The 14,102-nt window shown below is 52.8% G+C and overlaps 2 protein-coding genes across 2 annotated transcripts in view; one reads left to right on the top strand and one right to left on the bottom strand.

The window, feature by feature from the left end:
- SND1 (staphylococcal nuclease and tudor domain containing 1) overlaps nt 1-14,102 on the top strand; it is a 413,670-nt gene that overhangs the window by 352,092 nt on the left and 47,476 nt on the right. The gene's annotated exons all lie outside the window — the stretch shown is intronic.
- On the bottom strand, nt 423-3,349 carry LRRC4 (leucine rich repeat containing 4). The gene is made up of 2 exons (XM_019757136.2): nt 2,850-3,349; nt 423-2,667 (listed from the first exon to the last, which is right to left on the bottom strand). Exon 2 carries the CDS (start codon nt 2,565-2,567, stop codon nt 609-611), a length of 1,959 nt encoding a protein of 652 aa, XP_019612695.1. The 5' UTR covers nt 2,568-2,667; nt 2,850-3,349; the 3' UTR covers nt 423-608.

Raw genomic sequence — 14,102 nt, 5'->3', positions numbered from 1 at the left:
GCATTTACAGATCTAGCTTGCCCCTCGCCTTTGAAGAAGAAAAAAAATTATTGCCTCTCAACATGTTAGCACAGTACAAATTCTTGGTGCTTTTTTTTTTTTTTTTAAATAAGATAAATCTGCAAAGACAGCTCTCAGCTTAAGAAAGGTGTCTATAGAAATGGATATTCCTGTATTCTAGGAAGCATCTTCTAAAAAAATGTCAGATTCAGTCAAACCCCCACCACCCACCCACCCCTCAGCAGCCCACACCCTACCTCTTCAGGGGGTGTTTGTTGGTGTCTTAGTTTGTTTTATTTTAGAGTTTCAATCTTATACCAGAAATCCCTTCCGGCAGCATAGCAAGCTGACTTGTGGCTTCTACCCCACAACATTCCCAAGAACCCCACTCCCCCTTTAAATAGAACTTACAAGTTAGAAAATAGTTTTGTTTTGATTTTTTTGTTTTTAAATTTTAATATAATCTGTTTCTTTTACCAGCCCATAGATTTAATATATAAGCATATACAAGAAAAAGTCTCTCCCCACTCTGTACAAAAGTTGCTGTCTTTTTTTGTTTTTTGTGCATCCTATTGCATTTTATAAGTTTTTTTGGGGGGGGTGGGGAGTCATATTTGAGTTTCCTGTACCTTGTCCTTGGTATGGGTCTGAATTATATAAGGTTCAGAGATAGTGGTGACTGTGGGGTGCAGAGAGTTCCCCAGGCTGTTTTCTGTCCAGTGGGCCCCATGTGCTGGTTTGTAGGTGTTGTAGTTAATATGGTCATGAATTGTGGGCAGCACGACTGCCCCCTCACCTGATACACCGGACGGAGCTGCAGTTGCTGCCGCGGATGCCGCCGTTGGGATGTCTTCATCCACCTGGATAATCTCAACTGTCCGGGCGGCGGTGACTGTACTCCTCTGTTGGTGCCGCTTGCGGAGTTTATAGAAGACAATCAACATGGCGGCCGCCAGCAGAGTCACAGCCACAAAGCAGCCAATGATGATCTTGGTGGTCTTCATGACTTCATCCAGGCTGGTCTGCATCTTGTCGTTGGTGTCTGTCGCGGGTACTGCCACCTGTTTGGGCACACGGGTGGTCTGGATGAGCACCGTGGTGGAGGTGGTATATGCCGGCTGGTAACCAGTGGACGTGGTAGGGACAGGCTTATATTTGCGTGTGGTGTCCTCAGGCGAGACCTCGGTGGTCTCCACCGTGACCGTGGTAAAGAAGCTGTAGTTGGAAGTGTTGAGCTCGGCCGTGCTCACGTTGAGGTAGGCCGAGGCGTTGGAGTTGCCGGCCACATTGGTCACCATGCATGTGTACACCCCAGTGTCTGAGAGCAGCACATGGGAGAAGTTCAAGGTGCCATCATTGAGGACAGAAATCCGTGGGTGGCGGGAGGCGTGGCTAAGCACTGTCCCATTGGGCAGCAACCACTTCACGGAGGACATAGGGGGAGTCCGACACTTAAGTTCCGCCATCCGACCCTCAGAGATATTGAGGTCCCGAGGTGCATCCATGATGAAGGGCGCAGAGCACTGGAAGGAGGCCTGGTCCACCTCCACCAGGTAGCGGCCTCGCATGTGCAGGGGAGCATGACAGCGGCCACAGCAGGTAGAATTGGTGGGTATATACTCCCGAAGCCACCAGGCTAGCCACAGAATGTCACAATCACAGTTCCAAGGATTGTGGTGTAGATGCAACTCCACCAGGTACCTCAGTGGGGTGAAGAGGTCATGGGGCAAAGAAGAGAGGTTATTGTGGGCCAAGTTGAGTTCCACAAGTGAGGCCAGCCCATCAAAAGCATTCCGCTCAATCAAGCTGACCTGTGAGTTCATGACCCACAGCTTCTTGAGGGAGCTCAGGCCATGGAAGGAGCCAGGCCTGATCTCAGGGAAGTGGTTCCCCGACATCTCCAGCTCCTCGAGCCCCACCAGGGGAGTGAGATTGGGCATGTCTTTAATGTTGCACATGCCCAGGTTCAGGTACTTGAGGTTGAACAGTCCCTCAAAAGCCCCCTCAGAGATATACTCCAGCTTCTTGAGCTCCCCCAGGTCCAGGCGCATGAGGGAGGGCACCCGGTTGAAGGCATAAGAGGGGATGCTTTCTATGGGGTTGTTTCGCAGCCAGAGCTCCCGCAGCTTGGACAGGTACTCAAAGGCCCCACTCGGGATGACTGTCAGCCAGTTGTCAAACAGCTCCAGGGTGTTGAGGCTGGCCAGGCCGTTAAAGGCCCCTACCTCGATCTGCCGGATAGAGTTCCTGCCCAGCTGCAAGACCTCCAGGTGGTGGAGGTGTCGGAAGGTGTCAGCCTGGATCATCTGGATATTGTTTTCCATGAGGTTGAGGTACCGGGTGTTGGAGGGAATACCCTGCGGGACCTCGGAGAGGCCCCGACGTGTGCACACCACCTTGCTGAACTGGTTACTACAGGAGCAGACAGACGGGCAGTTCTGGGGCCCAGCCGAGGCGGCAGCAGCGATGGCTGCACACAGAATCCACACTTGCGCCGTGAGGTAGACGACGGGGAGCAGGACGGCATTCCAGGTGTGGTGCACAGTTACCTGCCACAAGAGCTTCATGGTGTGGCACGTTCATAATTCACCATCGCCTGGGATTTTGGCTCGGAAAGGAGAACCAGCCCTACCCCGGCTTAAGTGAGCTAGGAGCGCCTCTTTCCATCTGGAGAAGGAGGTGGGGAGGGGGCGATTAGAGAGACGGAGCAGATCGGCCGGAAAAATCATGCCAAACTCAAGAGTGGCCCCTCGGCCACCAGCCACCCCCTTCAAGACAAGCCCTGGGAAAGCTGAGACTTTCTGTCCCCCACTGCAGCCATCCCCACCCAATTATTCGCTGTCACCTACCTCGGAAGGAAGGAAGGGAGGAATTGGCGTGGTGTCCTTAAGCGGTCTCCCCGGGAGCTGGCCACCTCGCTCCCATTCTTACTTCTTAGTTGTAATTAACAAAAGGGGGAAGTAGAGGGGGCGGGAAGGGTAGAGGGGAGGGGAAGGGAGGGGAGGGGGAGACAAAATGGCTTCTAGTAAATCCGGAGCAGGCTACGGCGGAGCAGCGGAGTTGAGGCTCCGGGGAGAGCCAAGGCCCGGCGGGCTATGCAGGTGCATGCCCCCCCCTCCGCCCGAGGAGCGGCGCCACCAGCGCTTCCCAGCTTTGTCCTTGGACCATGGCACCGGCTCGCACCAGCCAAGGGGGCAGTCGCTTCATCGCCGGAGTATGCCTCCGGCGCCCCCAGCCCGCTCCCGGGGCTGCGCCCGGCGGAGAGTGAGGGGGCGCCCGAAGCCTCCCAGGCCGCACGCTCGCCGGCCGCTGCGCGCTGTCCGCTCTCCTTGTGGCGGCCGCTCCGGCGGCGGCGGCGGCGGTGGCGGTGGCGGCTGATGCAGTCGTTAGCTCGCGGGTCTGCGAGAGTTAAGAGGCGGTGTCGCGGCTCCTGCGCCCTCCCCAGACACACACCCCCTTCTCTTCTCGCTTCTTTCCTTAAGGGTTAAAGACACGCGATCTGGGCTGCCTTCCCCAGTCCGCCGTCCGCTAGCGCGAGGAGCGGTAATCCGTCCAGCCCCCGGAGGGGCAGCGGCGTGGAGGCAGCGCCGGGACCGGGTCTGCCGGCGGAAGAAGCGCGCGGCGGCCGGGGCGCGCCCGCACGGCAGGCCCCTTCGGGGAGTCCGGGGGCGGGCGCGGGTCCGGCGGCTACGGCCGCAGCCCCCGGCAGCGCGTAACCGTGGCCCGCCGCAGCCGGGCCCCCGGCGCGCCGCCGGCTGTGGCTTCGTGCAAAGCGAGCGAGTTCGGGGCTTCGGCTCCCGGCGCCCTCAGTGGCTGCGCTGCCCGCGGACTGCTGCGGCGGCCCGAGCGCTGGCAGCGGCTGCGCGAGCAGCGGGGGTCGCGGCTGCGGGAAACGCTCCGGAGCCCGGGAACATGGTCCCCGCTTACTAGTGGCGGCGGCGGCAGCAGTGGGGCCCCTGCGCTCGGCGCCCACCGTCTCCTCCTCGCGCCGGGCTCGCGGTGTTGCAGGCAGCAGCCACGCAGACTGCTCTCTCATCCTTTTGTCCTTCAGTCAGAACGTGAATGTACTGCTGACGCATACTGTTCTGGGGAGAAGATTAGCGTGATGCAGTGCTCTTATGTGCGAACACCGCTCCCCCTCCGCCGCTGCCCTCGAGGGGTTAACGCCGGCGCCTTCCAGCGCCGCCGCCTCGCAGCCCCGCTCCTCGCCTCCGTCCCACTTCCCCCTCCGTGCTCCCTCCCTCCCGAACCCTTCCTTCCTCCCTCCCTCCCTCCCTTCCTTCCTTCCTTCCTTCCTCTACCCCCCCCCCCCGGGCCGCTTCCTCCCGCCCCCTCTTAGATGAGGAGTGCGGGCCGGCGAGCGGGCGGGCGGGCGAGCCCGAGTGAGCGTCAAGTGAGAGGCCGCGCAAGTCGCAGGCGTTCGCAGCTATTTTGGTCCAGTCGGTCGGAGGAGCCGGCGGGTGGCCGCTGATAGGCTGGAGCGGGCGCGGGGCTGCTGCGGGAGAGACTGCGCCGCCCCCGCCCCGCACCCGGGTGCGGGGCACCCTTTGCCACCGGGTGAGGTGGGCTCAGGGGCCGGGTACCCGGAGGCGCCGAGGCCCGCGGCGAGGCTGCTGCAGTTGGCCGGCCTCCCGCCCGGACCGCGTCATCCTCACCCCCGCCGACTGCTGACGGGGCGCCTGGCCGCACGGCCCGGCCGCGTACGCGGAGTTTGGAGCTGCACGGTGGGGACGCGGGGGTGGCTGGGGACCAGAGGACCGGGAGCCGGGGCTGCACTGACAGCCCGGCGCTGCTGCACTGAGGCCTGTCTCCGGCCGGCCGGCCCCCTCCCTCGCACATTTCCCCACCTCTCGTCGGCTTTAACTGGAGCTTTAAATGATAGTTTTCTTAATGAGGGTTGCGGGGGAGGCAAACAGTGGAAGGAAAGACCAAGTGCGAGGAGGAGCCGGGACCGCACAAGTACCGGCAGGAAGCATGGAGGTGAACTCCCAGAACCCCGGGCACAACCCGTTCGTTCCTAGAGCGGCAGCGCCGCTGCTTCTCACTCTTCGCAGCCTTATGACGCCCCATTCGCCTCCCTGCCCCAGAGGATGGGAAGGTGGGGGGTCTTAAGCTTTCTACCCTGGAGCTTCACCAGCTCCTGTTTCTCGCTGGGACTCCTGGAGAAGAACTGCGCAGCAATCTGATCCTATTTCTGGTGAGAGGAGACCCTGGGGTATTCGACAGGCCAGTGTAGAACAGGACCAGGTCAGCCTTTTCCCATCCCCAAAAAAGGCAGCCCCTTTCTCTGCCTCGTGGGGGTGGGGCCATCTGTGGCTAAGCCGTGGGAAGCCGGTCTGGTAGAATTTGGCATCAGTTCAGGATTGCTGTTTCTCATGGGCTGTCTCCAGATCCCTCTCCCCACCCCGGGCAAGCTTGCTTGTTAAACCCACATCACCTGCAAGTGGGCTATTGATTAAGAACCAGGAGGTTCTGGATTTCTCAGCTCTCCACACCCGTGTCTCAGTATTGTCTGCTGCCAGGAACCTGGGCCTCCTTAAATATGCCAGGGAATTCTTGAAGTCCTGGAGACAGTTCCAGTGTAGGCAAGCTGGATTCCCCATTGTTTACCGAGACCTTTTTATTAGGCATTTGCTGTCAAATAACAATGTTAATAGTTAATATGTTGCCCAGGGTCACATAGTAAGTGTAGAGCCAGGATTTGAACCCTGGCAGAGCTCAGGTGTCTACGGACTTGGGCCTGGAAGTGATTCCCCAGAATTTTCTCCCAGTTGATGAGAACTCAGGTTTCATTCATCCACTTTAACAGTCATTTACTGGGACCTTTCATGCTCTCCACTATACCAGGGAGGGAGGGAGGAAGGAAGAAAGGAAGGAAGGGCTTGTTTAATCTCCGCTTACCCAGTGAAGTAATTACCACAGTTGTCTCCATTTACAGATGGAAGCACTGAGCTCAGGCAGGCAAATAATATGCTCAAGGTCACACATGCAAAAAGCAACAGAGCCAGCATTTCAATTCAGTCTTCAAACCCTGAGCCTGTGTTTTCATCACTAACAAAAATGTCCAATGTGCCTACTCTACATACGTAGAGTAAATGGCAGAGGCAAGGTGGGGAGAAAGGGTGTATGAGAGAAATAGAATCAAGGGTGGAAGAGGAGGGAAGGGAAAATAGATCCTTTATTTAACTTGTTTCATTAACAATGACTGATCAAGAGAACAAATGAGAAAGAAATGGAGGTAAGTTGAAATCTAATAGGATCACTTCTATCTGGGCTCTTTAGTGGCTTTTTGCTTTTTTGACTAAAGCCCCATTTGCACAGCATCAGCTTCAAGCAGGGCACTGCCACTTTATAGACCCAGGAAATGTAAGCCTAGCCTGACAGGGATCTGTGGAGAATCGGAAACTTGCTGGTGAGAGGTTCCTCTTCTTGCCACAGCGGGCATCCAGCTGGTAGAGTGCCAAAGGATACCCTGGCCAGGATGGCACACTGGAGTATGGCTGCCCCTCCCTCCTCTGCCAGGATAGGCAAACTGAGGCCCCATCTGTTCAGCTCCAGGCCCAACAAATGAAAGCTTCTGCCCCTGTGCTGGGTAGGTAAGTAGAAGGGTAACTACCTTGGGTCAAACCAATACTTAATAATGAGATTGTCTCCTGTAAAGATTCGTGATTGATTGATGAAGGCAAATATGCCCAAGCTCTGTGCGGCCCATGGGGCTGCTTGTTCTCTGCTGGGCAGCTGGGCTGAGAGAACAACACCCCGGAAGCTACAAACTCACTGTGGAGGCTGTGGGCCATCGCAGCACAGCCCTTCTGAACTGCAAGTTCACTGCAGCCTGAGTCCCACCTAGCCATCGTCTGCGGCCCCACACAGCCCTTGGTTTAGAGTGGTGCCACCAAGGAATAAAAAGGAGAGGAAGGCTTAAGCTTGGAGATGGAGAGAAGGAAGAATCTCTGGCTTGAGAATGTTTTCACTTGCGATATCACACAGAGAGACTGCTGCGATGGAGACAGGCAGCTGGTGATTGGGCACAGCCTGTGTGAGCAGCTCGGTACCTCTCTGAAGACTGGGATACCTAGTCCCCTTCCTGCCACTTATTAGACACGTGACAGATCTTACCACAGCTCTAAACCTTGGTTTCTTCATTTATAAAATTAAGGAAAAGGACTGGAATGTTCCTTCCAGCTCTCATAGCCCATGGTTCCCACCCCTTCTCAGATATGTAGCACTGTGAAGAAGGTTGATCCTTTGGGATTGTAGCCAAGTCTTGGAAATGAGCCAGAAAGTTGAGAAGAGAATGCTTCCTTCAGTTTACTCTAGTGATCCACAGTGCCAGAGCAGATCAGTGTTTTCCCAGCTACGAAAAAGGCTCATAGATCACAGAACGTTAGCGCTAAAAGGGGCCTGGGAGAGCATCTGGATTCAACGTCCTATTTCACAAACATCATTAATGACAATCACACAGGCAGTGACTTACCTAAAGCCACATGACTAATTAACATCAGAGTCTGTCCCTTCTGAGCTCAGTCCCTCAGTCAGGATGACAGTGTGTGGCTGACTGGCATTTAAACCTGGGGCTTGAAGACATGTCCAGATACCGTTTGTCTGTAGTCTTGTACGCAGGTGCTGTCATTATACTTCGCTGGACTGGGATACAGCTGAGTGCAGTCTGCCGTTACGCGTGGCTTTGGACCCATACTAAGAAGTGGGACAAATGGTCATCCAGGACACTGACTCTAAGAGGACCCCAAACTGCCTGGCCCAGCCTCGATAGCTGGGCTCCTGGGAAAGCCCAGAGCTCGACCACCCCCATCCTGACATGCAGTTCTGAGACGTTATCCTGAGCAGCCACTAGATGTCCATAATGTCTCATAGGGTCGGTCTGGGAGGAGTGAGCAGCCTTGGGCAGGGCACTCTTGTCTGGAGTGGTCTTTTGGGCCGCTTAGGGTAGGCCCGCCAGGGGCAGGAAGGTCACTCTGGTTTCCGTTTGCAATCCTGCCTGGCTGCCAAACCCTACTCCAGCACCTTTTGCATTTCTATACTCTGTATGCTGCCATTTGAGCTGAGAACAGAAGAAGAACAAAGGAGAAAAGGGGATTTGGGAAACAGGAAGAGAGCCGAAAATAGTATGGGAATTGCCCTACACAAAGGGAAGAAAAGACGTCAATTGATTGGTGAATTAGTAATGATAAAACAGTAGGAGAAATGGTCTATGTGGAAATAGTCACCTCTTCCTACCCAAGTCAGTGAACGTGTGTGATTGCATTTCTCACTTTCACCCACGGGTGCAAATACCCCTCCAGGGTCAACTGATCACAAAGTTTCTGTTTTCTGTGTAATGGATCGTCACCATTGCCAAAAAATACGGTTATTGTTCTTGCCTGTGATCTGTGGTTGCGCCATTACTCCCCACAGTCATAAAGGGAATGGGTTTTCTCCCGTGAGCCTGAGGATTCAAGACAACACAGCTGTTCTAGAATTATCCACACTTCTGAGTGCCCTCAGAATCCACTGTTCTTTTACCCTAAGAATTCTGCTTTTTAAGGAAGGCAGAAGGAAACGGACAGAAAAGCACTCTCCCTGCAGGTCCCATCCAGAGCAATTTTTAAAACCTCAATCAAAGAAAACACAAAATGCTTCATAAGAATGGCAAAGAGCTGTAGAATGGAAGGGCCTCTCCCTCTTCTCTGAGGCCAGTTTTCTGGGGGCTTAGTTTCTTCGTGGGCTGCCAGGCCTGAGTGAAAGGAGAACTGTCCCAGCGCCCCCACTACCACCTCTGTTGGAACAGTGAGTTTGGTGCCCATTCTAGCCACAGTCACCTGGATAGTCAAACAGACCTATGTCCAGCCAGGAACCTTGGATGCCCCTCTCTGCAGGTGCGCTGGCCCGTTCGACGCTTGTGGTTTATCCTTCCCTTAATTGTCGTTGTATATCGCAGTAACAACAGTGGTGTCAAAGCAGCATTTCCTGGGGGAGTTGATCGCTACTTGGCAAAGTGTCCTTACACACATTTCATCCTCACAGCAACCCTGTGAGGTGGCTACAATTCGACTCTGCATTTCGCAGATGAACTTAAGAAGCTTTCTCAGGATCACAGCACTAGTACGTGACTGTATTAGTTTCTTGAGGCTTTTCTAACAAATTATCACATATTTAGTGGCTTAAAACATCAGAAGTGTATTCCCTCACAGTTCTGGAGTCTGAAAATGCAAAACCTGGCGAAGCCACACTCCCCGCAAGGGCCCTGACGGAGAGTCTGTTCCTTGCCTCCTCCCGTTTCTGGTGGCTGTCAGCATTCCTTGACTTATGGCCACATCACCTGAGTCTCAGTCTCCGTGGTCATGTTGACTTACCCTCTTCTGTCCCCTTCCTCTTTGTGACATATAAGGATACTTGTCATTAGGTTGAGGGCCCACCTTGGTATTCCAGGATGGAGTCATCCCAAGATCCGTAACTAATTACATGGGCCAAGACCTTTTTTCCAAATAAGGGCATATTCACATACCTTCGCTTACTGAGCGATAGAGGATCCTAGTGTGAGCTGTCAGGCCACTGGGTCTTCCCATGGGGAAGGGAGGGTGTCCCTCTGTCAGCAGCAATTAGGAAACATCCAATGAGCGAAGAGAAGGGGGCAGACTGAGGCTGACCAGACAAACTCAAGAAATCTGCCCCCGGTATTTTCTTTTTGGTTCTCTTGATTCCTTTTCTTGATAATTTTCTCACTCTTTCTTCACATGGCCTCTAGAGTTTATCCCCAAAGATCTCGGAACGTCCAAACATACACCCAGTGATACTAGAAGTACCTTTTGGGATCGCTACAAAATTTGGCTCAACTGGAACTAAGTCACAGAAACGTTGAGCTTTGTGGTCATTGGAGATTGGGAAAGACCTCAAGATCAGAGCCCAGCAGATACAGATGTGGGAGTGAAGTGAGGAGGAAGAATGGCTTTTCAAGTGTCTCCAACAGAAATCCATTCCTTAATTAGGGTCCATGCCTGCAGTTATACACACAGATACACAGTGTGTGTCTAAATTAATTCATGTTTTGGTTGGTGGAAGCCCACGTATTTCTTTCCCCCACTGAGTCCTATGAAGCAGTGTTACATAAGAGAGAGAGAGAAAGAGCGTATATGCGTGTGTGCGTGTGTGTTCCTGCACACACACACACCAGTGGGCATCATACCATAGTGGTGATGTTTTCTAGTATGAAAACTAGTATAGAAAGGAAATATTTTATCCAAAGTCGATTGTTGAGAGAGTCTGTTTTTTTCACTACTGTGTGTTTTTTCCTGGACTTACCTGCTCTTGGTATTTCACCTAATTTAGACCTTTCAATTCTTCATTCAAGATATAAGGTGATTTTTGTTTTTTGTTTTTTGTTTTGTTTTTAATATTTTATTGGGGAAGGGGAACAGGACTTTATTGGGGAACAGTGTGCACTTCCAGGACTTTTCTCCAAGTCAAGTTGTTGTCCTTTCAATCTTAGTTGTGGAGGGTTCTGTTCAGCTTCAAGTTGTTGTTCTTTCAGTCTTAGTTGTGGAGGCAGCTCAGCTCTAGGTCCAGTTGCCGTTTTCTAGTTGCAGGGGGCACAGCCCACCATCCCTTGCGGTAGTCGAACCGGCAACCTTGTAGTTGAGAGCCCATGCTCCAACCAACAACTGAGCCATCCGGGAGGCAGCTCAGCTCAAGGTGCCATGTTCAATCTTAGTTGCAGGGGCATCCCCTGCGGGACTCGAGGGATTGAACTGGCAACCTTGTGGTTGAGAGCCCACTGGCCCATGTGGGAATCGAACCGGCAGCCTTTGGAGTTAGGAGCATGGAGCTCTAACTGCCTGAGCCACTGGGCCGGCCCCTGTTGTTTGTTTCTAACAGTTAGTTTTGAGATAATGTTAGACTTACAGGTAAAAAATAGTTCCTGTGTACCTTTTAACCCAGCTTCCCCTTATGTTAACATAGAACCACAGAACATGTATTCAAAACTGAGAAATTAACCTATTCAAGACAGATTTTTCCACTTGCCTTCTACAATCTATTCTCCACAGCCACTAAAGTGATCTTTGTGACATTCCATCAGATGATGTTATTGATTTGTTTAACATGCTACAGTGTCTTTCCTTCATAATTCAAACAACAGAATTGCTTATGAAGGACCCCAGGCCCTAAGCCGTCATGCCTTTCCTGTACCCTCAGCCCCATGTTTTACCATCTTCCTCCTCGTTCCCTTCAGCTGTACTGCTCGTCTCTCTTCTCTTAGAGTTCTCTCAAGCCGGTTCTCCCCGTTAGGGCCTGTGTTCTCTCCTCTACCTGGAATGTTCTTCCCCCACATCTTCAGGTAGTTGGCTCTTTCTTGAGCAGGTCCCTTCCGAGAGACTTTCCATGACGACTCTGTTCAAAGCAGCCCCATTGGTCGCAGTCCCATCACCCAGTGTGATTTTCTTCTTTTCTTTATCATCACCTGTGTTTATGTGTTGCACACCCCCCTGAAAGCAGAGGCCCCTCCCATCTTGGATCCAATACCTGGATCCTAGCAGTGGATTAATTACGTCAGAGGAGAGGGGATTATCCTTTGGCCCGTGTGACGAAGAGCTGGGTCCTCCCTGTCGGTGTATCGATAGCCCTAGCCCTACTCTATAAATCTCTGACGATAGGTTAAAAATTGCCAGCTTCTCTTTTTTAACATTGAGAATTAAGGAGGTGCCCAGTGACCCTGAGGTTTCTCCAGGCCTCAGGTTTTAGACTTCCGAGCCCCTTGCTGACAGATTTAGGAGTGAAGGTTTTATGGAGGTGTCATAAAGGTTCACAGGCTCTTGGCAGTGTGCATACGTGAGGAGTGAGCAGAAGAATGAGTGTAGGTGCACAGATAAACTTACCTGTACTCATGAATGCACATGCCTGTCATTTTCAAATCTGCTAAAGCGCATTTTCTCCCAAGGAGTGGGGGCTGTTGAGCCAGAAATAGGGAACACCAGGACAGTAAGATCAAATGCTGTGAAAGTGGCTGTGCCAACGCTTTTTGCTAATTAAAGAATGTTAGGACAATCACCACTAGCAGCAGTAAAGGGCGCCCCATTACCTCGCTTTATGGAGAGCTGGGCAGCTATAAATATCGCACTGAGTGCCTGAGCTGTAGCCCAGTCGGGGGGCGCCCGGCTGGGCAACGAGAGGAGCCCAGCGCTTCTGGCCAGGGTCCTCACCTCGTAGCTGTCCGTCCCCAAGTTTTGCATGATTAAAGAACAAACAATTCCATCAACAAATTCTTAACTTAAAACATTCAGGGGAGCCAAAACAAACAGCTGTGCGGCGTGTCCAACTGGGAGTCCACGCCCCCTGGGTCGTTGTCCAGCGCAGTCTTTGTCTTTCTTGCCTTTTTGCCTCGAGGGAAGGTGTGTCTTCAGGTTAGGACTCCATTTTCCTCAACCAGGGCTGTGTCACAGATTTTTATTTTTTTTTAAATAGTCACATGGCTTAGGCTCTCTGGGAATATTCTGGGACCCCTTACGGACTAACTCTCTGCTTCAGAGAAAAACTTAGTGTAGAAAGTGTGAACAAGATGGGAACGTACTTTTTATACTTACCCTAGGGGATTTCTGACTGAATGTAAGATGTATGTTCAGCTTGGAACTTTATCCATGTTTTTAATCTGTTCAATTTGTCTTGATACCTGGTGTGTCCTTTCCTGCAGGTTCTCCTTGCATCTCTTCTGTGGCCTCCAAGCCGTTCTGATCCCCTCCATTTGGAGAGTGTTGCCATGTGGGCACTGCCTTCTCTCTGCCAGCTTTCTTATCTGTTCAGTTTCTTTGTGGCTCAGCATCTGTGGCCACCCAGCTGCCTTGCATAACTTGTTAATCGCTTTCAATTGTATGCAGCCACCTTCAGCTCTGGCTAAGAGGGTCCTAGTTCCAATTGGGACGGCCCCAGTCCATCATCCAGCACTGGCCTAACGATGGGGATTGATTTGTCTCATCCAGGGAGTTTCACAGGGAGACTTGGAGGAACCCTAATGGAAATGGAGGCTTGAATGTTGTCTCTTAGTTGCTCTTGTGGCCATCTTCAACCCACCCCGTCCTTGAGCAAACAGACAGGCTCTTTCCCCTTAGACGTGGAGCGGCGTGCAGCACCGCGGACCCAGAGCTCCCACCACTGGCTTCCCCGTGAGCCATTGGATGACCAACTATGGGTTGGCTGACACCCTGGGTCATGGGTGCTGCATTGCTTTTTCATTGTGTTACCAGCCTCTTCAGGAGTGAGATCTGCACAGCCTCCCGCCTGCTCTTGGTGCTTGTTTTCAGACGTGACTACCTGCAGATGCTTCCATTGGGAACCACATGTCTAGAGGAGTTTGAGGTGGGGACACATGAAATAATGGAGTGAGGCCCCTCAGCTCCTCCGTCAGATTCAGAGAGAGTTAGAATTCCCCCGTTTGTTGGTTGGCCTGTTCATATTCATGTGCTCTCTCTTTCACTGACCGTGTGTCTCGCGCACGGTTCTGGATTTGGCCCGAACAGATAGGTAACTTTGTTTGTTTTTACACAAGGGTAACATGACGGCTTTGAACCTCATTCTGTCTTACCCCGGAACACCACCCCTGGCCATGAAGCCCCTTCTCCAGAATGCTAAACAGCATGATTCCGGGAACCTGTTGTTCTACTTTAAACCGTTTCTCTGGACGACACCAAACTGAAATGGCTACACTGATGAGGTGCTGAAGCTCCTCTCTTGTGGGGCTCCCAGCTGGGGGTCTGGTAGTCTCCCACCGTGACGCCTGCACACGGCCGCTGGGCCAGAGGGGCCCTCAGTCTGTATCACTTTCTTGGTGACTGGGGCCAGTTTGTATGACAGCCCAGTGAGGCTGCTTGATTTGTATTCAGTGCACAAGCCCTGGGAAAAAAAAGTCTGAGGAGTCCTGCCAACCAATAACTCTGAAAGGATTCTTTATGTAAGCGAGCGGTCTATGGGCTGAACAAGGGCTGCCCTCCCTCTCCACCCCCAACTGGCCGCTCTGACCCAGCAAGTTGGTGGTGCTTTGGAGCTGGCACCGAGCCCTTGGGGATCCCTTCCCACGAGGAGACCATCTTGGGATCCCAGGCACATGGAGAGATTTT

The sequence above is a fragment of the Rhinolophus sinicus genome, linkage group LG11 (genome assembly GCF_036562045.2).
Source record: "Rhinolophus sinicus isolate RSC01 linkage group LG11, ASM3656204v1, whole genome shotgun sequence".
NCBI lineage: Eukaryota > Metazoa > Chordata > Mammalia > Chiroptera > Rhinolophidae > Rhinolophus > Rhinolophus sinicus.
The sequence above is the reverse complement of the archived record's forward strand: the minus strand, read 5'-3'. Positions and strand labels throughout refer to the sequence as shown.